General features: G+C 38.3%; 1 protein-coding gene, 1 long non-coding RNA gene and 1 pseudogene across 5 annotated transcripts in view; 1 reads left to right on the forward strand and 2 right to left on the reverse strand.

Moving 5' to 3' along the window:
• LOC131825058 (uncharacterized) overlaps positions 1–26,404 on the forward strand; it is a 58,222-nt gene that overhangs the window by 13,616 nt on the left and 18,202 nt on the right. The window contains exon 2 of one of the 2 annotated variants that reach the window (XR_009351109.1): positions 5,260–5,402. This is a non-coding gene — a long non-coding RNA (uncharacterized LOC131825058). Of the gene's footprint in view, positions 1–2,517; positions 5,403–26,404 lie in introns of those variants that run through there. The other variant, XR_009351108.1, reaches the window with a different exon arrangement.
• The window catches only part of ATP1B3 (ATPase Na+/K+ transporting subunit beta 3), a 44,936-nt gene continuing 20,376 nt past the window's right edge, over positions 1,845–26,404 (reverse strand). Inside the window, exons 3-9 of one of the 3 annotated variants that reach the window (XM_059163899.1) lie at positions 21,528–21,565; positions 20,005–20,109; positions 14,496–14,603; positions 9,160–9,344; positions 8,321–8,371; positions 4,253–4,339; positions 1,845–2,518 (exon numbers count right to left, since the gene is read on the reverse strand). In XM_059163899.1, the coding sequence (XP_059019882.1) occupies positions 2,345–2,518; positions 4,253–4,339; positions 8,321–8,371; positions 9,160–9,344; positions 14,496–14,603; positions 20,005–20,109; positions 21,528–21,565 (748 nt within the window). In that variant the 3' untranslated portion in view covers positions 1,845–2,344. Of the gene's footprint in view, positions 2,519–4,252; positions 4,340–8,320; positions 8,372–9,159; positions 9,345–14,495; positions 14,604–20,004; positions 20,134–21,527; positions 21,566–26,404 lie in introns of all 3 variants that reach the window. The other 2 variants (XM_059163898.1, XM_059163900.1) reach the window with 2 other exon arrangements.
• Positions 5,081–5,218, reverse strand: LOC131826074 (U2 spliceosomal RNA; annotated as a pseudogene).

The raw sequence follows: 26,404 nt of genomic DNA on the forward strand, positions 1-26,404 counted from the left end.
AGCTGTCCAGTTAGCCGTGTTCAGGAGAAACTGCTCTGTAGTATGTAGATTTGGTTATGTCCATGGAGGGGAGTTAAGGGTCTATCTTGCCATCTTGGACCCTCTCTCCCTAACCTGCTGAATATTTAAGTATCGGCTAAAGTCAACTGACAGTTCAATCTTTTCCATCTACTAGTCAAACTAGTGCTAGACCCAGTTCACTGAGGATACAAAATCTTTTTGTCCTTGGGTCCCTTGTTATTCAAACTGTGGCCTGTGAATAAGCAGCATAGCCATGACTTAAGAGACTATATCCAACAGATTCCTCTGGAATCAGAATCTGCATGTTAGGATGTGTGGTGAAGTTCTGAGGAATATGTGAAATGAAACAGAAATGCAGACTTAGAGATTGTGTCCAGAGTCCCTTTCTGTACCAGACTCTTCATTTGCATCACGCTGGCCCAGCTCCTTCCAATCCTCCCCTCCATATAACACTTGTCTCTTGAGAGAGACCTTCCTAGGACAGTCATACTCCATCCTCCTTGGATTCTTACACGTTACTACCATTATCGTGATTACCACACCAGTTTGCCCCAGAGCCTGTTCCATTCCCCTCTCATCTTCAAGAGACCATGTCTTTGTCTCTGTATCCTCAGTCTGGCACATCATTACCTGGCATGCAGTAGGCCTGCAACTTAATGCCCCACCCCCCCGGCCATTTCAGTAGAGAAGAGCCAGGAATTGGGTAGGTCAGCTAAGGTCACACAGCAGTCAGTGGGTTGAGCCATACCCATGTGTATGTATCATTTTTATTCTTCTTAAAACCCACTGCCCCATTTGGGATATCTCCATTCTTGTTTCATGCTCTGAATAGTTTGTTTTTATCGAAGCTCATTAGAGAAGAACTTTCATCTGTGTTACAGTTCAAAGACACAAAAATACAAATATGAATTCCATAAGCACCAAAACTGACAACAGAAAACCTGTTCACATGGGGCCAGGTGAAGTGACGCTCTAGCCACAGCCCATGAATTGCTCTAGTTTCACAGCATTTGTGCAACAGTGTCCCACTCTTAACAGAGCAGAAAGGAAAATCAAAGCCCCAGAATGTTTGTTTTAATTAACAGTTACAAGAAACATTTTCTTTAGTTGCAAAGATTTCTAAAACAAAGATCTTTCAGAGACCCCAGTGAGGTGTAGAGGCTGCCAATGGGTCAGCGAGGCCCATCTGGCCAGTCAGGGCCACTTGAAGCATTCATGCTCTCTCCACATTGCTGTTCTGGGCCAGCTGGGCTGCATCTCACTCATCCTGGCTTCCACCAACACTAGGAAAACCAAGAATGTCTGCTTTGGCCTTTCTATGGATAAAAGTAAAAAACTGGCTTAAACCACAGATCATATAGGAAGTATACCTTTATCAACAGAGGAAAAAGTAGCTCACATTATGACAATCATACCAACACAATGATAGGAGAAAATATTTTATACTAGTCAAAGAATGCTGACATAAATCTGGTTTGAAGCTTTAAATAAGTTCCAAGTTTTTATATTTCACAATTTATATTTTATTAGAGTCCACAGTCTGCTAAATAAAAGCAGTAACGAGATATTTCACAAACTATTGTACAATTTAAATCATATGAATTTAATTTCATAAAAAATTAGGTGCATATTCATAGTGGCTAACTTAAGCTGTTTCATCTATGGTCTAAAATACTTTATAAGAGATTTAGTTCCAGCACTAAAAATAATCCATCGGTATATATATTTTTTACATGTTTTACAACATAAAGTTTGTGCTCTTAATCAAAAAGATCCACAGACTAATTCAGCATGTAAAAAATAATTTTACAAAACATCAAGTCAACCTTTCAAATCCACTTTTATTTTCTTTTTTCCTCCTCACATACAGACCTTCTCCCCATACATTTCTTGCAGCTATAGAGTCACTTGATGATGTTCAGGTACCATTTTATCCCTAAAACTTTGCTGGCATCAAAATATGACAGTTAACCAGTGTTAAATCTATAAAATATTTACATAGCACAGCACATTAAGCTTTAGACAGTTGGCAATTAAACCACATAAAAATACGGTAAGACCCCCATACTACATGTTCGGAATTGGTGTTCACGGTCCCTTTCTGGCGACTGTACACTGGTTCAAAAGGCAGCAGAGGCAACAGGCAGTTACGTGAGGACACTGAACACTATGATCTGGAAGCACATTATAATGTTACCCCAGTGTCATGTACCACCCCACCTTTCTCCAAGGTGGGCTCGTAATTCTAGAATGGCAGGTCCAGCTGATACAAAATGAAGACAGACAACACAACATTTACTCTGTGGAGACAGCCTAACTCCTACTATGCACGTGCTGTGACTTTGAACACAACTCGTCCTAAAAACTTGTCACGATCATCCTGGTTTTTTAGGTTGGGTGATCCATCAATCTTGCACTCGACTGTTACTTCATTTACGGTACTGCTGGTAGCATTAAAGGAGACCTGGACAGCAACTAATGGCTGCAGATAACTCACCTGGCAAATAAAAGAAAATACGTGAATTCCAATTCCATAGTAACTTTACTTACACTTTATCAGGAGTTGGTTTATTCTGTAAAATTTTAAAAACAAGTTTTAATCTATTACATGTTTTTTTTCTTTTGAACTGGATACTCATTTTTCACTTAAATTTTTAGGGACAGAAGTGACTAGATGGTTAATGAATGTTCCTGGGAGCACTGCATAATCTAGATTGGGTCTCATTATCATTTTTTAAATACTCTGTAATCTTGGTTTGAGTTTCCCCTTGCACCCAAGGACTACCTTACTGATTACTTAGCTCTCCTAGATCCTTACTTATGGCTGCTGTGTAATTTGATGCAAACAGATTACTAAATGTATTATTATGGCTGTGGTTTCTAGACACATTTCTTCACTAAAAAGAACTAGGCAGCTAATTCCAGGACTGGGGCAGAGAATGTAAAAGATGAATATGGAATATCCTGTAGTGCCAGAAAGTAAGGGGGTGCTCAAAGAATCATGGTCCTACGTCCAAAGGACATGGGAGCCAGCCCGAAGGTCTCTCATTGGCCAAATCTGGTACAAATTTAGCTTCAAAATGAACAGAACAGATAATAAGAGTCCATGAGAATATATGGATGTAAATAAATGGTGGAAAAGGTAAAGCTCTTTCTCAGAGCTGAATGCCAACTAGTAAATGGAGGAAAGAGGGCATTAGAAAAACATCTGGAAACAATCCTATTAGCTGATTCAGCAAGAGTTAACAAAGGCTTAAAGCCAGGGGAGAAACAGGATTATGTAGACTCTCCAATTATTCTCTCCACATGATACTTGCTGATTACAAAAGAAAAAAGTAACTTGACAGAAGAGAAACCTGGCTGACACCATCTGAACCCAGTAAGTGTTCAAGGTTGCCATCACCACTAATAATGTGACCCAGTCATGCTATGTCCCTCCTAATAGGATGTTCTGAAAACATAGTATTTTTTCTGAGGCCGTCTTGCTAAAAAAGTACCATCGACATTTAATCATGAAAAACCTCAAATTCAAATTGAGGAACAGATACGGGATAGGCTAAGAAAAGGCCTACAGATACAAAATAGGCTAAGAAAAGTCCTAAACTCATTTTTGAAGAGTACAGACTGAGGAACTGTTCCAGGTTTTAAGTCCCTAAAGATGTAACAGTGTGATAGCCTGCACCAGGAAACCACTTTTTCTTTTACAAGAAAGAATGTTACTGGAACAACTGTAAAATTTCAACAAGGTCTGTAGACTGGATGATGGTATTGTATCAATGTTAATTTCCTTTGATAACTATTATGGTTATATAGAATGTCCTTATTTTAGGAAAATCAGCATTTAGTGTAAAGAGTCACCATGTTTATAACTTAATCCCAAGATGGTTCAGAAAAAGAAATTATACACAAATAGAGACTGATAAGACAAAGGAGGTAAAATACTAACATATGGAAAATATAGGGAAAAGATCTACAGAAATCCTCTGTACTATTCTAGCCACTTTATTTTTTCACCTCTGTGCACACTTTATGAAAATAATCATCCTTTAAGTTTTGAACTATAGATGTGGGATCTCTACTTGGCATCACCATTTATATTTGAAGACCAGACTAGAGGATGCGCGAGTTACACAGGGCATGTGTCTGCCTACCCTAGATAAGTGACATTTTAATACAGATATGCCAATTCCCCAACCATGAGTCATGACCTTACAAACCTTGAAGTACTTACATGCAGTTTTTTCCCGTAATATGGAAAATATTTTAAATCTATAGTTCCTTTGGGTGGATAAGTTGATAGAGCTGCTGTGTTTTCACTCTAAAGTAGAAAACAAGAGAAACCTCTTTTTAGGTCATAAAAACAACTTAAAAATATGTATTAAGGCAATATCAATTATGAACAGTATTGTATTCTACAATGATGTTCCAACTTCATTAATTATATTTTTGAGAACAGATGTGTTAATCTTGGTTTAAATCCTTTGACACAAACTATCCTGACTCTTCTTAGAATTCCTGATATAGCCTACAAGCTTTTCCAGGGGAGTCCTTTCTAACTTACAGCCAGATCTGATCATGCACCGTCTAAAAATCTTATCTGCCTTCCAACTACCAAATGACAGTTCTCCAGCCACTGACAGCAGAAAGCAATCTGTATGGGACCAATGTATTCCTGAAATTATTTAAAATACTGTGCTTCCAGACTATAAACAATGGCTGCCACACTGTAGTATGTAGGATTCAGGCCTGGGAGGCAGCAAAAGTTTCCTGTGATTAGTAACCATAATGGTAACCAGAAGGGGAAATTATGATGCAACTGCCAAAAACTATTAGGAAAAATTTAAGTTACTCTAAGCAAAACTCTTCTTAACCAATTTAAATACCCTTAAATTTATGAGCACATGCAAATCAAAGTAATCAAATTTACTGGAATTATATTCCATGTATTTAAAAAAACTGATAAATGTGACAAATATACAAATTAATCGTCCATAATCCAACTTGTTCTTGATAAACAGAATTCTCAGGTAATGCATTCTGAATAGGACTACTTTTAATAACTAACTTTAACACACACTGAGGAGATGACAATCAATGACTAAGATCAATGGATGTTTACTAAGCATGAATTAAAACATTAATAAATGCTTCAATTCTAGATTTACACTTGATCTTAGCCAAAAGGCCGAGAAGCGATTGAATTCTAGATTTAAATGCACTAATTTTTATTTTTTAAAGCACACAGCAAAACTAAGAATCTCCTCTAAGGAGAAGTCCTACTCTGCACGTATGACAGACAAGTGACACAGCAGGACGAATGCACAATGCACAGAGTGACGATATTCCACAGAACAGGAAAACTCTCATGATCCAGGTCGAAGGTAGGTGGAAAGAATAGGAGTTAACAAAGCTAAGAGAAATTGTAGAAACATTTTCAAACACTACCCCACCTTTGTACTCTTTTACAATCACTGTGATGTGTGCCTTTCTGTGTTGCTTTTGTTTAACCAATTTTCTTTTAATACATGAGCTTAATTCATAGAAACAGAGATGGTCCCCAACATGTAAAGGAGGTTTTCTGGTGGATTTACATTTCACTGAGCTGTTATTTCCAGCCAAACACCCCACTTAACTTCTTTTAAGCTCAACATCCTTCTGTGGGCAGGATCAATTACCAAGAGAGGAATTGAGGCTCAGTTAAGATCACTCAGGTGTGACCAATTCTTAACTGTTCTCTTGGTTTGTACCAAAAGCATGTTGGCAAGCTTTTACTTGTACTTTACGAAATACTTAACTGCATATCTGAAAAACGATACTTCAGGGTGAAGCACAAGTATCCTAGTCTCTAAGTATATGAATGACATCATCTCGGAAAGTAGGAGCAACTAAGTCTAAGAATCTATTAACGGGCACTAAGTTCCACTGAGAACAAAATAAAGTGTTGTGTGGGTTTTTTTTTTTTTTTAAGATTATTTATTTATTTATTTGAAAGACAGAGGTCACAAGTAGGCAGAAAGGCAGGCAGAGAGAGAGAGAGAGGAAGGGAAGCAGGTTCCCTGCTGAGCAGAGAGCCTGATGCGGGGGGGCTCGATCCCAGAACCTTGGGATCATGACCCGAGCTGAAGGCAGAGGCTTTAACTCACTGAGCCACCCAGGCACCCCACAAAATAAAAAGTTTTGAAATGAGTGTATTTTCTTCTACACACCACCCTTAAAAGACCTGAACACAAACCAAATGTTTTCTAAGCCGTATTTGACCTCTGGGTAGCATTTGCCAACTTTTTTTTCCTTCTGTATTTTTCTATATATTCCTAAATGAACAGGATTGCCTTTTATAGAAAAATAAAATGTTGAAAAAGACCTAAATTGAATATTCCATTTTTGGCAGGAACCATCTTTTAAAACAGTTTTCTTTTTTTTAAGATTTTTTAAAAAAAAGGATTTTTATTTATTTATTTGACAGAGATCACAAGTAGGCAGAGAGATAGGCAGGAGGGCGAGGGAAGCAGGCTCCCTGTTGAGCAGAGAGCCCGATGCGGGGCTCAATCCCAGGACCCTGAGATCATGACCTGAGCTGGAGGCTTAACTCACTGAGCCACCCAGGCACCCTTTAACAAACTTTCTAAAAACAAACTTATTCCACAACTAAAAATCCCCATCTACTTTGGTTATTTTATATACTTCACATATATCTTCAAAATGGGACAACAAAGTGAAATTTGAGTCATTAACCAGGATTTTGCATTACCATTTCTGCCAACTATTCCAGAAGCAAAAGATACAGAACAGAAAAAGATCCACTTAAAACAGTTACATGGAGTTGTTTATACTGGCCAAACATCTACAAAATTGAAATCTTAGGAGTTTACAGCTTTTGCCTTTCTGGCCAAAATATGTTTTCCTCTCTCAGTAGTGTTGGCTCCACAGAGCCACTAGTCATCTATACAGTCTGCTCACATGCAAAGGCAAAAGCTCCTGCACGCAGGTACACTGTCATGAAATTACCACTTCTACCTGGCTGAAGTCTACTAGTACCTAAGTCTCCAGAACTTTCTACTGGAAAGACTAGCAAGCAAGGAGGGAGGAGGTTAATAAAGAGTTCCTTTTTCTGAATGTACCTTGTAGCCATAACGTTTTCTTATCTTAAGAGAGTATGTGCTTAGATTTTCAGAAGGATCTGTTTATCAAGAAAAGCTCAGCTTAGATGCAGCTTCTGGTTTTAAGTAACATATTGGCTGAGCTGATTGATATAAGGTAAAGTGAACTGCCTGCCTTTGGTTCACACGTATACTTTAACGCAGATAAGAAACCATAGATTTCCTGGCTTTTTATTCTACTCTAAATATTCAAAAGGAATTATTAAAGATACTCTAAAGTAGGAGCTCTCAAAGTATAAGTAAAAGACCATCAGCATCACCAACACCTGGAAACTTTAGTTAAAAATAACGCAAAATTTGGGCCTCCCTCAGAACTACTGAGTCAGAGACTTCAGGAATGGTACCCAACAAGCTCTCCAAGTCATTCTGATGCATGAACGAATTTGAGAATAACTGAAAAAAAAGTTTCTGCCTACATAAGAAGTCCTTTCAAGGCTAAAAGAAGTACAGTTTTCTCCACCAACAACTTTAGAAGTGATTTCAATGTAACATTTCAAGTAAGGTATACTTTGACACAGATTTAGGGTTGGAATGCTAAATTTTGCACAATAAATTAAATTTAGAACTTAATATTTTCTCCTCAGAACTCTTACCCATCATTTACATATTTGTCTTAGTTGCACTTGCAGCATGGAGAGAAAACAGAAGAAGTTATGAGATGAAAACTGCATAGCACTCTGGAAAAAAATAAAGTAGGGACAGGAGAGAAAATACTGCCTCTGCCTTAAGGAAAATGTACCATGTTTCATGAACTCTCAGATGCCACTAATGTACACCAATTTATGTACTATTAATAAAGAAAAAAAATCTATGGATACACTATTAAGACACCATCCATTATAAGGCCAACTCACTTCAGTTTTGTTAAGATAGAAAAAAGTGAATCTTAGAATCAATGAAATATGATATAAATGTAAACACAATGAAATCAATGCACATGGAAAACACTTCTATTTGAATTACCATTTGCAAATTAAGAAGGGCTAGACACCCAAAGTTTGGTGGGATTTTATTCTTCTAAGACTGGCACTAAAGAGGACTTTGAAAATGGGACAGGATAAAATGACTAAAAATCACTGACATTTAAAATATTAAGATATACTAAAGCTTAACAGAAGTTGGGTTATTTTTTGAATACTAACCTTTGAAGTACATTCTATCCTTGGTTCTCCTTGAGGTTTTAATCCAATTATCTACGGTAAAGAAAAATTAATTGAAACATCACAAACACCTATGAAAGAACCTCCTGTTTTGTTGCTAGAGACCCACGGGTGGAAGGGTTGAGAGGAATACCAACTCTGTGTATTAAAGCTGTTACATCTGCCTTTTAATTTTATTTTAGAGGATTAGAATGGACTTTTCAATATAATCTTACCATCAGGTGTCTTATTACTGTACTGGGGCAATTTAGAAAAATAAATCCGTTACCAAAAAATTGAGTAAAACATAGCATTGCACTTTGCTACCCTTAAAACAAGAACCAAACAGAAACCTTTAATACTAACAGTAAGAACTGCAGAAGCATAAAAGTGGTTTTCATGAAATTGTATTAGTTAAAACCCTCATCATATGTTTCCATAAGGCTTCCATGGAACCTTACTATCTCACATCTGTCTGTTTAATCACATTTTAAGACCCAGCACTATTCAGTTCTATGTCACGAGGCTACTTTCATGTATGCAGCAGATATATCTAACTCTGCATGGCAACACACATCCATCTGTTTTGTGGGAGGAACTTTTTATGTTTTGAATTTATATGCATTTTACATGCAAATGCCTGTAAAGTAAACATTCCTCCCAAAAGAGAAGTTTTATGGCAACCTAAATAATATCAACAGCAGTAAGGATCCTTACCCATGTGATGACTTGGGAACGAACTACACTGGGATGCAGTCCCCTGCCACACTCACCAGCACAGCTCATGACCGTCTGTACCAAGGGTGCTAGAAAAAAGCAATAGCTGCAAAATATGTACATACTCTGTTCATTTTCACAAGAACACAAGGATTTCCTTTGGAGTAGCCAAACTCTGGATCATCCACACCACTGCACTCCTGAAGTAAAGTAAGAGGAAACTGACATGCACCATAAACTGGACCCTTCTGTTCATTAAGTGCTCCATCGGGACAGGCTGTGAGGTTCTTCTGTTCTTCTAAATTGTAAGCTGAAAAGGAAACATATATGTACACACAGATCAGCCAGAAACAGATCTTCAACACAGCCAGAAACACATCATCCTTTGGACTACACTCTTCAACGACAAAAACAGCAAAACTGATTACCACATTATTCTGGGGAAAGAATGTTAAGTTTGTTCCTTTAACTTTTAATAGTTCTGAGGTTTACTGCATCCAACAAGGACACAAACTCTTTTGTCACCATTAGGTGGCGCCAGACATGGCTAAAGATTTACCTGAAAGCCTCCTATGCTCCTGGCCCGAAAGATAGTGGTGACAACCTATAAACTTGTCAGATCACTATGTTGTATACCTGAAACTAATGTAACATTATACGTAAACTATAATCCCATTAAAAAAAAAAAAAAAAAAAGACAGTGGTGAGAACATAAAAAGGCACTGAGGCTTCCCTGATGGATTCTACAGTATAATGGGGAAAACAGGCATTCAATCTAACAATCATTACTCAAGGGCCTGAGGATACACAGTGCAGAGGCAGTCTATTCTGCAGGGACTGCAACAAAGCTGGGCGTCAAGAGGTGCCTGTGAGTTAACGTTAACTTAGGGTGTTTTTAGCAGAAACAGGTAACATCTTAGATAAACTCAAGTGCTAGAGTTAAATGGTCCCAACCAGGAGATGGGAAAGAGAGGAGAGGGAGAGATACACAATGAGTTTTTGGCTGTTCGCTCCACAATGGCACAGTGTTAGGCAAGAGTGGCACAACAGTGAGCAAGCCTGGTGTGGTCCCTGCCCTCAACGAATGTGTTTACTGAAAGAAACGCAAAAATAGTTAAGATATGCTGCAGCAGTACCTCTATGAGAACTACTGCTGTGTGGGTACGGCTGCCAGAGAAAGGCCACCTAAAGTGAATTCAACCAAAAAAGCAACAAAAATTTCAAAGTAAATGTGTTTACAAGAAAATGTAGATCTTTACTTTGGAAATAAAAAATTCAAAAAAATATTTGGTTTCATGTTCTATAAAAAATTAGGATATAATTATAATTATGTACTCATTCAAAAGAAGGATTCAAATATTTGGAAGATAGGGCTAAACTTCTACAACACACTAGGTACCACACAACATTCATCACTTCCTTCTTGACTTTGGTGGCACAATCATAAAGATCATTTTGCAAGAAATATTCTGAGGCTTCACCAATCTCCCCTAAGGGCTTTGACTGCATACGCCTTTTGGCACAGGTCAGTTTATCGTGACCATTTTTGTATTCTGCCACGTTCCACTTCAATACAGAATCCCTCTAATGCAAGGAGTCGTAATGATGAATGGTCTGATTATGAAGAACTCCCTCCCTGCAAGTCCAAGGCATGATGGGACAAAGATCACTGATGCCAGACAGCATAACCAAAGAGCCCTATACATCTGAGAAAAGGAAAGGGAAAGGGAAGACCTGAAAGGAAAGGAAAGACCTGAAAGGAAAAAGGTTAATTTGAACAAAATAAAACTTTAAATTTTAAACAGTATCCACTGGGGGGAAAAGGCCATGTATCTTTTAATCTTTTTAACATAAGAAAGGCCTTTCTAAAATTCAGCAATGACAACTCAAAAGTTAAAAGGGGGGAGGGAGGTGTTGAAGGTTAAAGAGTTAAAAGTAAATCCTCCAGAAAACATAATATAGTAAAACGGAAAATGAGAGAAAAACAAGAGATCCAAGACCCAACTAACAGAATAATTCTAGAAAGAACCAGAAAATTGAGCTGAGGAAATTATCAAAGTACTAACAGAAAATAATTTCCTTTAACTAGAGAACCTACTAATAAGCCTTCATCCTGAAAGATCCCCAACAAGTTCTCAGTAAAGTGATATTTTATTTTTTTAAAGATTTTTATTTGACAGAAGGCTCAAGCAGTATTTATTAAGAACACAAGCAGGGGGAGTGAGAGAGGGAGAATCACGCTTCCCACAGGCAGGGAAGCCCAACGTGGGGCTCTATCCCAGGACCCTGGGATCATGACCTGAGTTGAAGGTACACACTTAATAACTGAGCCACACAGGCACCACTAAAGTGATATTTTAGAGACTGAAACCAAACCAAATTTTAGAACCCAAAGGAAATACTTTTAGAAACAATAAAAAACCAGCCCTGCAGAGGAGAAAAAGGCAAATACAAAGGAACTAATTCTATATACAACTAAACTATCACCTATAAATGCAGAATTAGGTCATTTTCAGAAATGAAAGGACTCAAAGTTTTTATTTCATGGCTCTTTTCTTATGAAGTTACTTGAAATAAATATATTCCGTTAGGCAGTGAATTATGAAAAAAGAAGGCAGGAGCCAAGAAACAGTGGATCCAACTAAAGTGATAAAAAGGAGTCTCAAAATGACAGCTGGATAAAGGCCTAAACGGTTAACAATACAGACTATAGCAGGAGAGGAAAGGCTCTAAGGAGTTTTCCCAAAAAGGGGGGACTCTAAAGGATACCTGAGATGACAGTGCACAAATAAGGGAAGTCAGAAGAGTGTCTACAGATGACAGAGTAAGACATAAAGTCTAAAAAGGTGACCAATAACAAAACTAAAAATTCAACTAGTAATCCAATTATTGAAATGGGTTGGTGGGCGGGAGGGTCTGAGGCACATGAGGTAAATCCTCATCTGCCGTGGCAGGAAGTAAAGATGATGTATACAAGTGACAAATCAAGAACCAGAATGAAAGTATAATATTCAGAGACATAGAAAAAAAAATATTGTAAGAAAGTTCAAAATCATGAAGTTCTTTCCCACTGAACATGTATCCAGAATCCACAACCTCCAGAACTCACAACCTCCACTTCTTCCTCTCTTGCCATGCCACCATTCTACTCCCCTGGAATAGTGGAATGGCTTCCTAGCTAGCTTCCTGGTTTCCCCCCATAGTCTCAAAAAAGCAGCCTGAGTGATCCTTTAAAAATTCGAGTCAGATGACATTTCCTGCTTAAAAACCTCCAACTAGGTCAGTGTAAAAACCATACAACTTTAAAGAACGGCTTCTGAAGACCTATACAACCTAGTCCTCCTCTATTTCCCTGACCTTGAGCTCCTTCAGCTCTTACCCTGGCTTACTCTATCCAGGCACCTCTAGCTTCCTCGATAAACCCTGACATTGTAGGCCTCAGGCTACTTTCCTCACCTTCAGATCCTTCCTCAAAGGTTCCCTTCCATGAGGCCTTCCTAGACCACCCTGTTTGAAACTGTAAACCTTCCCATCTCTGCCTCCTGTTCCTCCACAGCACTCATCACCTTCCCATGCCACTCAACTACAAACTTCATGAACACATTTTTCTTGTCTTCACTGACAGAACTTAGAAAAGTGCTTGACACAAACAAGGCCTGCCAAAAAATATGTGTTAAGTAAATTAATACAACTGTAGCTAAAAAGAAGTAGGACAGGAAACGGTTTTCATTATAGACCTTTCTTTACTGTTTGATTTTTAAACCACGGATTATATTTAGACAAAGATATCCTTAACAAACTATCAAGGGAAAGAGATTTAGAAAGACAGCCTAATGTTTTGGTGTAGGATCAAGAGGTTTTTGACTTCAGATAAGAGGAAGTTGAGGACTTCTGCATGCTGATGCGAAGGATCCAATAAAGTGAGGCTAAATATATAGGAGAAGGAATAGTATAAAATGAATCCAAGGCACGGAAAGAGGAAGATCCAAAAACCAGAACTGGGCAGGTGGCCTTAAATGTGAGGAAGGGCGGGGCGCCTGGATGGCTTAGTGGGTTAAGCCTCTGCCTTCTGCTCAGGTCATGACCTCAGGGTCCTGGGATTGAGCCCCACATCCGGCTCTCTGCTCAGCGGGGAGCCTGCTTCCCCCCCCCCCCCCCCCGCCCTGCCTACTTGTGATCTCTGTCAATTAAATAAAATCTTTTAAAAAAATGTGAGGAAGGGCATCAAAGCAGGAGAAATATCACAGACAAAACGGCTGTAACTGTAGGTCTGTTTTACTGGTAATGGGAAAACTGGTGGAATTCCCATCTGAGTACTTCCATTATTTCTTTAAGGCGGAGGCAGGTTATATGAAGTGAGTTATAGGGGAAAAGGTAATGGGTTAGAGGTTGGAAATAATCCCTTCAGAGAATTATCCAGAGAAATTCAGTGGGACTGCCAGGTAGCAGAGTTGGTCCACTTGAGGGAGGTGGTAAAGTATTCATAGTGCTGCCTAGTCCTGAGAAAAGTCTTCATCAGCCTGCTTGGGGACAGGCTCAAAGAACAGGCTTTATCCAGGAATTATATGGTTTCATCTAGGAGAATTACACAGGTTCATCCACGTGCCTTTTATGTCAGACTGACAGGTAAGGGATTTTAGAGTACTGGCAAAACTAAAAATGAAATGAAAAACCATGGAATTAATAACCTTGGTATAAAGGGAAGTTAGGGAGAAGGGGCTGGGATAAAATAAAAGAGTCAGTGAGGTGGAAGTCCCAATGAGGTAGAAGAATAGTGAGGGAAAGTTAAACAGGCGAACTCGAAGGCTGTGTCAGGAAAGCCACAATCAGTCATTTTGGCAGTGGGGTCCTATGTGTTCTAAAAATGAATGCAGATCCCTGTGCCCTGAGGAAGAGGTGAGGTGATTAGGAACCAACAGGCCAGCACATGGGATAATTATTCATGTGCCTGTTAATACCACGGAGTTAAGTTAAACAAGGAAAAACTGGGCTGGGATGTCTATTAGAAAGCATTACAGACTGCTAACTCCAAAATCCACAGTGGGTAGGTATTTGAAAATGAAAAATACCATTCCTTTCCCCCTCCACAAGTACACTAAATCCAAAAGATCCAAACACTTAAGAGTTACTATTTTGTATAATTTAGTTTTGCTTTAAATACTTTTTAATGCAGATATAAGTATGTTTTTGTCTCAACAGATTTATTCATGCACATATTATAGGACAGAGAAGTCAAATCAACCCCCATTAGGCTTAGACCCCTATGTCTTTCCATAAATTAGAATATTCTCACAACTCATTTAAAATCTACCTGCAAGTCCTCTCAGTGGACTGTATAGAACAGGAGCGGGGGAAAAAAGGTAAAACAGACTCTAAGAAAGATGTTTCTAAAAGTAAACACTATTATATAGTTTCTCTAATAACTAAAATCTTTTACCTTACTCTAAGAAAACATACTTACGTTTTAGAAACTTCCTAAGGTCTTCAATGTACCCTTGATAGGACTCTGGATCAGACACAGTGAATGAATATTCCAATGCAGTTAGTGGTTTTGGAAAAACCATAAGTCCTATAAAGAGATAAAAGAAAAAGGGGGAAATTAACTGCAGGAAATTTCCTTCTTTCTTCTTGCTCTTATACTTAAAAGGCCAGATCTCATTAAATTATATGGAAAACTGTTTTCACAGACAGACGGAAATTATCAAGAACTTTTCACTTCTGATTATGAAGGCATAGACATTTAAATGAAAGAGAACTGCAAGTCTTCAAAATCATTTTGACATTATCAATTAAAAACATCCCTAAATCTGATTATCCAGTTAATTATAATTGCTCCATTCCTCTAATAAAAGTAATCCTTTAAAAGCTGCAGATTTTAGGAACGCCTGGGTGGCTCAGTTGGTTAAGCAGCTGCCTTCGGCTCAGGTCATGATCCCGGCGTCCTGGGATCGAGTCCCACATCGGGCTCCTTGCTTGGCGGGGAGCCTGCTTCTCCCTCTGCCTGCCACTCTGTCTGCCTGTGCTTGCTCTCGCTTCTCTCTCTATGACAAATAAATAAATTAAAAAAAAAAAAAAAAGTTGCAGATTTTAGTTTGTACTTCCCATATTTATTTTCTTATCAAATATTTTTAGGTTGTGCCAATTTGCTATTAATAGGAGAAAAACTTTTGCAAATTGGTCTCCCAGCTTCTGTCATTCAAATTAACTGTATGGAAAGAGACATAAAACTTACTCAGTGAAAGAGGCCTATACAATTTTAACTCTACAGTTAAATATTCTTCCTTCAGTAATAAACACTGCTCTATAATTAAAATGTTTTCACATGATGTGTCTGGAATATAACCACCAACAGTTTCATATCAGGAGTCAAAACCCATGTACACAGAACATGCTGAATGAATTTATGGAAAGAAAATATAAGCATATTTATAAGAAAGATAATTAGGCTTCCAACTTTAATATAAGCTTTCTTTGTTTAAAAAGCATTAGATCGGGGCGCCTGGGTGGCTCAGTGGGTTAAGCCGCTGCCTTCGGCTCAGGTCATGATCTCAGAGTCCTGGGATCGGGTCCCACATCGGGCTCTCTGCTCAGCGGGGAGCCTGCTTCCTCCTCTCTCTCTGCCTGCCTCTCTGCCTAACTTGTGATCTCTCTCTCTGTCAAATAAATAAATAAATCTTTAAAAAAAAAAAAAAAAAAAAAAAGCATTAGATCTAGAGGCTCAGCTGGTTAAGCATTCGACTCTTGGCTCACATCACGATCTGCCTAGCTGGGATACAGAGCCCATGTCAAGCTCTCCGCCTCAGCAGGGAGTCTGCTTCCCCTTCTTCCCCTTCTCCTGCCTGTGTGCACACACACACTCTCTCTCTCAAATAAAAAAAAAAAATAAATCTTAAATAAACAAAAAAAGCAAAGCATTAGATCTAGATTATTAATTCAGCCTTGCACCCAGGCTTAAAAACAGTCCTAAAATTTTCACTAGTCTCTAAACATTTCCCGTATCAAAGTTATTAGAGATGCTATGCCTTGCACTGAATCTGAAAATATACGAATAACAAGGGCTGTTTTAGTTTCCATTACAACTGCTGCTCACAGACATCTAATTCTTCCTTGCTTTTTTCATTTTAATTCCAGTATGGTTAACATATAGTGTCACATTTTAGATCAGATCCAATTTATTTTAAACTCTAAACTTGCTTGTGTTTGTTTGCATGAATCTCGAGTTAAACTAGATGCAATGCTACGCAATATGATGAAACAAGGTTCCTACATGGGAGAGCAAATCTCAGTCTACATTCACCATAAAAGACCTCCTAATTAAGCTTCCCTTTATCTAGATCAACACACCAGAGATCACTTAGATTTGGATAATCTCCTCTACCTGATTTTCCATCCACTGCAAAATCTCTACTAAATCTATAATAACTAAGACTTTTTGTAAAAGTATTTAAAGAAGGAATAAAATGTCTTTTACTGTCCAGTATATTAAATGACCATCTGTATATGTATGAAATTGTTTTTATTTTTTAAGGTTTTACAGCAGAAACAAGATACAATATCCTGCAAGTAAGAAAGTAACAGAATGAAGGCAGCTTGCACATTAACTATATTGAAAACATCTAACTTTAAGAAAAACCCAACATAAAATATAAAGATTTCTAACTAAAGAATTTTTTTTAAAAGATTTTATTTATTCATTTGACAGAGAGAGATCACAAGTAGATGGAGAGGCAGGCAGAGAGAGAGAGAGAGAGAGGGAAGCAGGCTCCCTGCTGAGCAGAGCGCCCAATGCGGGACTCGATCCCAGGACCCTGAGATCATGACCTGAGCCAAAGGCAGCGACTCAACCCACTGAGCCACCCAGGCGCCCCTAACTAAAGAAATTTTTAAAGAAAAACATGAAGATAGCTATCCTTTATACAAAGGACTACATTCCTTTACATGACTAATTTCTAAGGGAATGTTTTAATGATTCAATTTGCAAAACCTCCTGGAAATATAAAACTGATTTTTTTTTTTTAAAGATTTTTTGTTTTTAACGTAATCACTACACCTAGCATGGGGCTTGAACTCACAACTCTGAGATCAAAAGTTGCATGCTCTATCGACTGAGCCAGCCAGGTGCCACTGAAACTGAATTCCTGATACCAGTTACTTCTCAGACCTTGCCTAACAATGCTCTTGGACCCCTAGTAACTTTTGCTATTTAACAGCCTATTTGAAATTCTTCAGTAAAAACCATGGCAGGTGTATATAGTACAGGTGTATCACGGTATGCTTAATTCCTCCAAAGAGTCTTCCCCTATCCAAAATGAAGAACATCAACAGAATGTAAAGACTGTAACAACTCCTCTATATCCTTCCAATTTAAACCACTGGAACATCAGAGTATGGGCACACAATGTGCATGTTTGTCAGGGTGTGAGGAGCCATATGTGTTTATGCTATATGTATGTCTGGGTTACTTCTATGTACCAATTTCAAACTAGCATTTGTTTTACTAGGTACCAACAATATTATTGAAGCGATGTCATTTAAAATTAAAACCAATATGGTCAATGCAAAAAAACCAGTATATTAAATACTGTATGGACTGTAGAAAATACAAGCAGAAAGAAAAAAATATTAACCATAATCACTTTGTAAAGAGCAAATTTTGTCTAACAAGCTAATATATATTCATCCAATGTTATATATACATATGTATGTGTATACATCTATATTTATTAAATTACTTATAAGACTTTTAAGTACTACAATACAGTTGTAAATAATTTTAAGAAACTCAGTTTGAAACGGAATATGGGGGCGCCTGGGTGGCTCAGTTGGTTAAGCAACTGCCTTCGGCTCAGGTCATGATCCTAGAGTCCTGGGATCAAGTCCCGTGCCGGGCTCCCTGCTCGGTGGGGAGTCTGCTTCTCCCTCTGACCTCTCACCTCCCATGCTCACTCTCTCATATAAATAAATAAAAAAAGAGAAACTGAGTATGGAACACACTTTTATTATTCATGTAATTATAGACATAATATTTCTCAAATAGATTGGATCATGTTCAATGGTAATAAAGTCATTACTTAGGTAGAAAGAAAAATAATTATTTTAGAATTACTTATTCTAATAAATATTAAAATTCTAATAGAATTATTTAGGGGTATTTGGGTGGCTTAGTCGGTTAAGCCTCTGACTTGATTTCAGCTCAGGTCATGAGTTTAGGGCCATGAGCTCAAGCTCCGTGTTGGGCTCCTGACTCAACAGGGAGTCTGCTTGAGATTTCTCTCCCTCTCTCTTTGCTCCTCCCCCCACTCATGCATGTGCCCACACTCCCCTTCTCAAATAAATAAATCTTAAAAAAAAAAAAAAGAAAGAAAGAAAGAAAGAAAAAAAAAAGCCTAGGTAGAAAGGAAACAGGGCGACAGTGAGAGATGAGGGGGAAATGAGCATGGAGCTAGTCTCTGATACTTGGTCAAATAAACTAAAAAAGAGAGAAGTGTGATTCCTGGTGTTTGCACAAATATTAGGAGCAAAATAAGGAAAAGTCCTTAGAACAAAATGTTCTAAGAAAAGATGGTTGGGAAGCTGACGCACTTTGGTTGTTGATAAGGTTCATGAATCTATGCCATGAGCAAGGATCTAAATTCAGGGTTCCTCAGCACCGGCCCTACTGACATTTTGAGCTGCGTTAAGTCTTTGTTGCGAGGGTAGGGGGACTGTATTGTGCACTGTAGGATGTTTAACAACATCCCTCACCTCTGCTCACCAGTAGGACCTCTCCAATTGTACCAACCAAAACTGTCTCCACAAGATCCCCGGGGGAGCCAGTCATTGTTGGGTGAGAACCAGTGCTCCAGGAAGAAACCTCCCACATCACTCCTACCTTCCCTGGCCTGCTTGCTATTCAAATCCCGCCTCTTCCATGAGCAGCCTGCCCTTCTCTATTATCTCGAGAAGTTGTTCACATTTTGGGAAATTAGATATACTGGAGTTCTGCACATTGTTAGCTTCTTCTGTAAAAACTGCCAGCACCTTGAGGACAAGGGCCATGTTCAACAAGGGCAAAGCTGGCATTTGAAGACTGTTGAATGAAATCAGGAGGAAGAAAATACGATTTAAAACAAGTGTTTCAAACAAAAACAAAAACAAAAAAAAACCCAAGTGATTCAGTTATTTTCTTTTCTGTGGTGGAGTATCCTGGAGAATTTTTTTCCTTCCAACAATCAATGGACAAGCATTAAATATAGTAAGGGTATACTCATTTTATTCTCTATTGATATCTCATTTTTCTTACAACTTCCATACTGAGCAATTAAAGATAGAATATGAAGTTTGTATTTTACAAGACCAACACTCTAGCCCAAGCTAGAGTTAAACTATATACTTTGTAAGTAAATTACTCAAGGCAAAGTGAAAATGCTACACAATATTCACAAAAGCCATTCATAACCATATTCAAAACATAGTCAAACATGCCTTCACTGTAATTCTCCATATTCATTTCTACTTACTCCTGGCAAAGGACTCAAGATTTATCAGCTCCAGCCTTTATATCATTATGTAAATATTAAAGGTCTTCATATCAGTATGTAAATATTAAAGGTCTTTATATCAGTATGTAAATATTAAACAAACAAAAATCAAAATTTTCCTATTACTTAGCCCCAAAGTTTAACTTTTACCTATGTAAAAAATTTACAGTGAAGATAAAGTATAACCAGATTTGTTTTTTTAAAAGATTAATTTGAGAGAGAGCATGTATGCATGCTTGAGGCTATGAGCAGGGGAAGGGTCAAAGGAAGGAGAGAAGCAGACTCCCCACTCAGCGGGGAGCCCATCACAGGGCTTGATCTCAAGACCCTGGGATCATGACCTGAGCTGAGCCAAAACCAAGAAGAGGGCCCTTAACCAATTGAGCCACCTGGGCACCCCAAAGTATAATGAAATTTATTTAAAAGCCACAGTAACTACAATATAATTACCTGGACTAGGAATCTGGTCACGATATTTTGGAACTTCATCGTTCAGAGTCTGAAGCATAGCCCACATTGTGAATGAGAAGAGGGCAGCCAGGAATCCATAAAAGACTAGGTAGAAGAGCAAGATCAAACCTGGAAAAGAAAATAAAACTTAGGACTAATTGGAGATACACAAAATGTTATGGGAGGTGTGTGGGGCAGATTAAAGAAACAAACCAACTGTTTACAAGGCTAGGATTCCAAGCTTTGCCATGCACACAGCCAAAAATCTTCATATTCAGAACACTACAAAGTTGCCCAAGCAAAGGGTATTTCAGCAGGCAGCACCCACCCTTCCCAGGACCCCTTATCTCCACTAACACTCCCAACTACAGATAGCTTCCATGGTCATACTCTGGTTCAAGATCAGAGCTTTAAAACTTCAGGACATAGGGGAATGTTTCCCAAAATGAACTTTATGTCCTCCAGTGAGACAAAAGATGATTTCAGGTAGAGTAAAACCCTCATATGCACATGTTCCTTTAAGCAGCAAACAGAAAGGAATTAGTACCTCAAGCCCCTATTTCACAATATTTACATAAATTTAAGTTTTATAAAATGAGTGGACTTAAAGGACAGCCAGGAAATGTGCACAGAAGGCAAACATGAAGATGTATTCAATGAATAATGTTTAGGAAACACTAGTCAAGTAGAAGGCTCATGCAAAAAGCAAAGAAAGGACAAGGACCAGAAACAAGTGCCCCGACCAATGGGACTACTGACTCTACGGCTAAGCACAAAGCAAGAGTTGGCATACCCAAGTTTCAACATCAAGGGCTTAGTCTTTTTTCCTTCACAATCTGGAAACACTAAAACAAATCTATCCTAAGCCAGTGACTTATTTGGGGAATATCTAAAATCATTTTTGTCAAAAATCTACATTCAAAGTTGTAACATCAGAAGTGGTCACCATCAAGATTATTTATCAGAATATATTGTTAAAGTCACACACTTATATTTAAATGTTTCAAAAATTTATCAAAAGATAACAAATCCCCAGATGCAGCAATAGTGAAAATATTTAATTCCCTGGGGTTGAATTAACATCAGTTTCATCTCCCAGTCTTAATAACATACTTGTTTGCCTGACCCTAGTACCAGCAGAGGGTCCTGGTGCATAGGTTCCTATCTATAAATCTGTGGACTCTCCCACCCCCAGGCAAGGATTAACTTCAAAGTTTTTGAGATTTCTAGTATAATTTGTTTCTAAGTATATCCATTTTCTACCCCCTGGAGTATCACTCTACAATGTTTTTCTTTTTCAAAAGACCCCATGACCCCAAAACAGATTGTGCCAAAAGCTGGGTAACTTTTATTTCTTCAATTTGGGTAGGAAACTGCCCACCCCTCCTCCCAAATAAAGGGGAAATAATTAAAGCAATTTCATCTTAATTTAGACTAGCACCCACCCATCCTCCCTTGCCCCAGTTACCAGGAAGCCAAAATAGGGAACGAGAGGACAGAAGGAAGAAAGGACAGCATGTCACCTTCAGATAGCATCACTTCCCTACCACATACAGCGATCCTGTTGCAGAAAAAGAAAAGGAAGACCAATCTCAAAGAAGTGCTCAATTTACTATAAAGGGAAATGAAACACAAGCAAAGCCCAAAGGCTATTTTAATGAGACACAGGAGAAATGATTCTTACAGATCTAGATGTTTATAGGACCTAATAGATAAAATCCTCCATTCAACAGGATAGAGTCGACAAATACATAAATGTAACAAGTGTCAGCTGTGTTCCACACTCTATTAAAAACTCTATAGAAATAGCAGAATGAGGCTACAGCAGTTTGTTGACTGATGCAGTAGGTAAATTTAAAACAAAAGTGCTGACAGTTTAATTTAGTTGTGTTTTTAAGTCATCCCCAAATAGTAATATACTATTTTCAAAATCTGGTTTTCAGTTTCCAGGAAAAAGAACATAAATGAAATTTATAAAAAGCTACAAAATGAATAAACATAAAACAGACATAAACAAACTATATCCAAATATGCTTTCTAAAGAACCATTACACAACAAAAAACTCTAAAAACTTCCTATGAAGTATGTTCCCCAAAATTGGGATGCCTGTCAACTGAGCATCTGACTCTTGGTTTCAGCTCAGGTCATGACCTCAGGGTCAGGAGACTGAGCCCCATGACAGGCTCTGAACCCAGTGTGGAGTCCGTTTGGAATTCTCTGTCTCTTCCTCACCCTCTGCCCCTACTAAAATAAATAAATAAAATTAAAAAAAAAAAAAAAAAAAAAGATACACAAATTATAACTATGCCCCAAATCTGATGCCATATACTAGTGGCCATCAAGTCAATTTTGAATGTAAGGCGTGTAAAAATAAGAACAGAAGTGATTTTAGCACTGAGTTTTCTCTACTTGAAAATGTTCCTTTTGCTAAGACCCAAACCTAATATTTAAAATTAATCTTACTTATTAATATCATATATGAAGGATCACTCATAAGGGTAGCAACAATTTATCAACTTTTACCTCCTTTCTCCTATTAAGAAAAAATATATAGAAAAACAGCAGTTGTAAATCACTGCTCTTATATACAGTTCCTTAGATTCACTTTGCAGACAGGCCTAACACACTGATCCAGATCAAATTGGGGGCACACCCCAGGTTAGTAGTGGATGGTGCAGATGGAAGCTGTTCGTTATGCCATGTCTGAATCAGTTCTAGTTAATGCAAGCAGGAAACAGCAAATGAAGCCAAAATAGTGCTTTTTAGATTACTGATGTTCCCCAGGTTAAAATCCTTCAAGAATTTCCTTAAGTCAGGGATGCCTGGGAGGGTCAGTCGTTAAGTGTCTGCCTTCAGCTCAGGTCATGATCCCAGGATCTTGGGATTGAGTCCTGCGTCAGGCTCCTTGCTCAGCAGAGAGACTGCTTCTCCCTCTGCCAGCAGCTCCCCCTGCTTGTGTTGTGCTCTCTCTTGCTGACAAAATCTTTAAAAAAAAAAAAAAAAAAAATTTTTTCCTTAAGTCATTAACCAACTAAAGAAACTAACATGCACTAAACTCTGAAGAAACATGAGCATTTTAAATAGTTATGAGGTCAGAAGAATTATAACTAAAGATGTTTATTCAAAATAAGTATCAAAAAGCTTAATGTTGTAATTAGTGTCTTTCTTTCTTTCTTTTTTTTTAAGATTTTATTTATTTGACACAGAGAGAGAGCGAGCGTGCACAAGCACGGGGAGTGGCAGGCAGAGAAAGAGGAAGAGGCATGCTCTCTGCTGAGCAAGGAGCCTGATGTGGGGCTCAATTCTAGGACCTGGGGATCATGACTTGAGCCGAAGGCAGATGCTTAACCAACTGAGCCACCGAGACACTCTGGTGTTTTTGTATTATCATTGTTCTAACAGTATATACAGAAGCACAATGCTACTTCTATACTTACACTCTGAGATCTAAGGGCACATTATAGGACTATCAAATAACTAAAAACTTCTAGCTTTCTCCAACACAGGCACACGAACTGACTCTGTTACTGCTATTCTCTCTTCACTTCTGTTCCTTGAGAAGCCCCAATTTTAAACTCCTTTCTTCTCTCTCATTGTATTTTGGCTGAGGGAAGGGACAGTAGGACAGACCCAGCAAGAGGCCATGAAGCAGGGTGGGTATATGATATGCATGGGCTTTGCTGGAGTCAGACTTAGACTCAAATCCTGGCCTGACCACTTTCCCACTGTGACCTTGGGAAAGTATCCAAGCCCATCTGAAAAAAAAAGGGGGGGTGCAGTTAAGAGTAATATCTTATACACATTATAGAAAGGCAACTAAAAGTCAAGAAATTTGACAACATAAAAACAAACTTCAGGGGGTAAAAAAGACCAACAACAAAAGTAGAAACATTTTTGTAATTGATACTGCAGCTAGGCTTTTACACTAAATTTAAGCTTTAAATCTTAACCTAATCAGTTGCACTCTGCTCTCAAAAAATGTTTTGAGAAACAAATGAGGTTTGCTAATGTGGAGTCTATAAAAGAACGAAGTAGCAAAAAATCTGGCCAAGTTTTATTCCATGTCATTCAGGGAAGGAGAAAAGGGTCCTGAGCAGCCACTTTGTTTCAACCCCAACTGAGTGTCCAACAGTCCAGTTCTGGCACCAACCGCCCAGTGCAGCACAGAGTCCGCTAGCTCGGGGCATGGCCCGCACTCCAGACACTGCCTGAACTTCTAAACCAACTGGCTACCAATTTGGGACCACCCAATGCTCCTTCAGGTTTGAGAATTTGATAGAATAACTTAACTCAGAAAGGGCTATACTTAAGATTACAGTTTTGTTATAAACGAGACACAGACAGCGTGGAGTCTGGGAGGGAATGCAGTTTTTTAGGCCCTATCCTCATGCAATGAGGGAACATCACCCTCTCAGCATATGTACGTGTTTCCCAACCTGAAAGTTCTGTTAAGTTTCAGTGTCTAAAGTTTTTACTGGAGTTTCATTACATGGGTATATGGGTATGATTAAATCACTGGCTATGTGATTAAACCCTATCTCCAGTCCCCTCCTCTTCCCTCCCTAAAGGTTAGGTTGGCTCAAAGTCCCAGTCATCTAATCATATGACTGGTCTAAGGACCAACACCTAGGGAAGCTATTGAAGGGCCCACCATAGGTCACTCCATTAGCATAATATAGATACTCCCCATCAGAAAATTTCCAATGGTATTTAGAAACTCTGTGTCAGGCACCTGGGATGAAAACCATACAGATTCTTTATTATATAATACCAGAAACATAATCTGGACACATGGGGAGTTACTAGGCTTCATCAAGGCCTGAACATACATTCCCACTCAACACACCTTAACACCCTGTGATCTGATTCCCAGACTTAATATGTGAACTTCCTAGTTATTTGATGGTACCTAGATACTAAAAGACTGTGCCCCTCCTCAGAATTCTGAAGATCAGAAACTGCATTCCATTGGTAAGTAAATTAGCATTCTGTTCACAGTTTAAAAAATTTTAGAGACAGGTCTAGTTAAGAAAAAACAAAAACAGCAATCCTATGGACAAATTTAAAATCCTTTATATATTTGTATTCTTTATTTTTTAATAATTTGTATTTTTAAAATTAACTTTTTATTGAAGATTCCAATTTCTCCACATTCTTATCGACACTTTCTGTCTTTTTATACAGCCATCCTAGTCAGTGTGAAGTGGTATCTCAATGTGGCTTTAATTTGCATTTCCCGGATGGCTAATGATGTTGATCATCTTTTCATGAGCTTATCCACCATCTGTATCTTCTCTGGAGAACTGTCCATTAAGATCCTGGATCCATTTTTAAATTGGGTTGTCTTTTTATTTAAGTTCTAAGAGGCTTTTAAAAACACATTACAGATAAAAGCTTCTATTCAGATATATAATTGTTTATTCCAATTCTGTGGGATCTTTTAAGGCAGAAAAGTTCTTAAGCTTGACTAGTCTATTTTTTTCCTTGATTGTATTATTGTTGGTGTCTTACATAAGACACCAAAGCCTAATCCAAAGTCATGAAAACATGCATCTGTTTTCTGCTAAGAAGTCTAATGTTTGGGTCTTTGATCTATTTTGAGTTCATTTTGTAAAAAAAAATCTTTATATTTATTTTTAAAATATTAATTACATGGTGTTTAACTTCTAACACTGAGATCACGACCTGAGCCCAATCAGAAGCTTAACTTCCCCAAGTTCATTTTCTAAAAAAGATTTACTTATTTTCAGGGTGCCTGGGTGGCTCATTGGGTTAAAGCCTCTGCTTTCGGCTCAGGTCATGATCCCAGGGTTCTGGGATTGAGCCCCGCATCGGGCTCTCTGCTCAGCGGGAGCCTGCTTTCCTTCTCTCTGCCTGCCTCTCTGCCTACTTGTGATCACTGTCTGTCAAATAAATTAAAAAAAAAAAAATTTTTACTTATTTTGAAAGAAGCACCCGTGAGTGGGGGGAGGGGCAGGAGAGAGAGACTCTCAAGCCAACTCTATTGTGAGCATGAAGACTGCCGTGAGGCCTGATCCCACTACCATGAGATCAAGACCGGGGATGAAATCTCCAGAGTCAGAAACTTAATGGACTGAGCCATCCACACACTTCGAGTTCATTTTTATATAATGGTATGAGGAAGGGGTCCAACTTCATTGTTTTGTAGGTAGGTATCAGTTGTTCCAGTACCACAGGTTTACAAAATCATTTGCTCCAGCACCCGTGGCCTGGCTTTAAAAAAAAAAAAAAAAAAAAAAGAAATTGTTCCTCATTGAAAGGGTGAGTTTTTGGGACACCTAAGTGGCTCAGTTAGTTAAGCATCTGCCTTTGGCTCAGGTCATGATCCCAGGGTCCTGGGATCGAGCCCCGCATTGGGCTCCCTGTTCAGCAGTGTGT

Source organism: Mustela lutreola, chromosome 2 (genome assembly GCF_030435805.1).
Source record: "Mustela lutreola isolate mMusLut2 chromosome 2, mMusLut2.pri, whole genome shotgun sequence".
Taxonomy (NCBI): Eukaryota; Metazoa; Chordata; class Mammalia; order Carnivora; family Mustelidae; genus Mustela; species Mustela lutreola.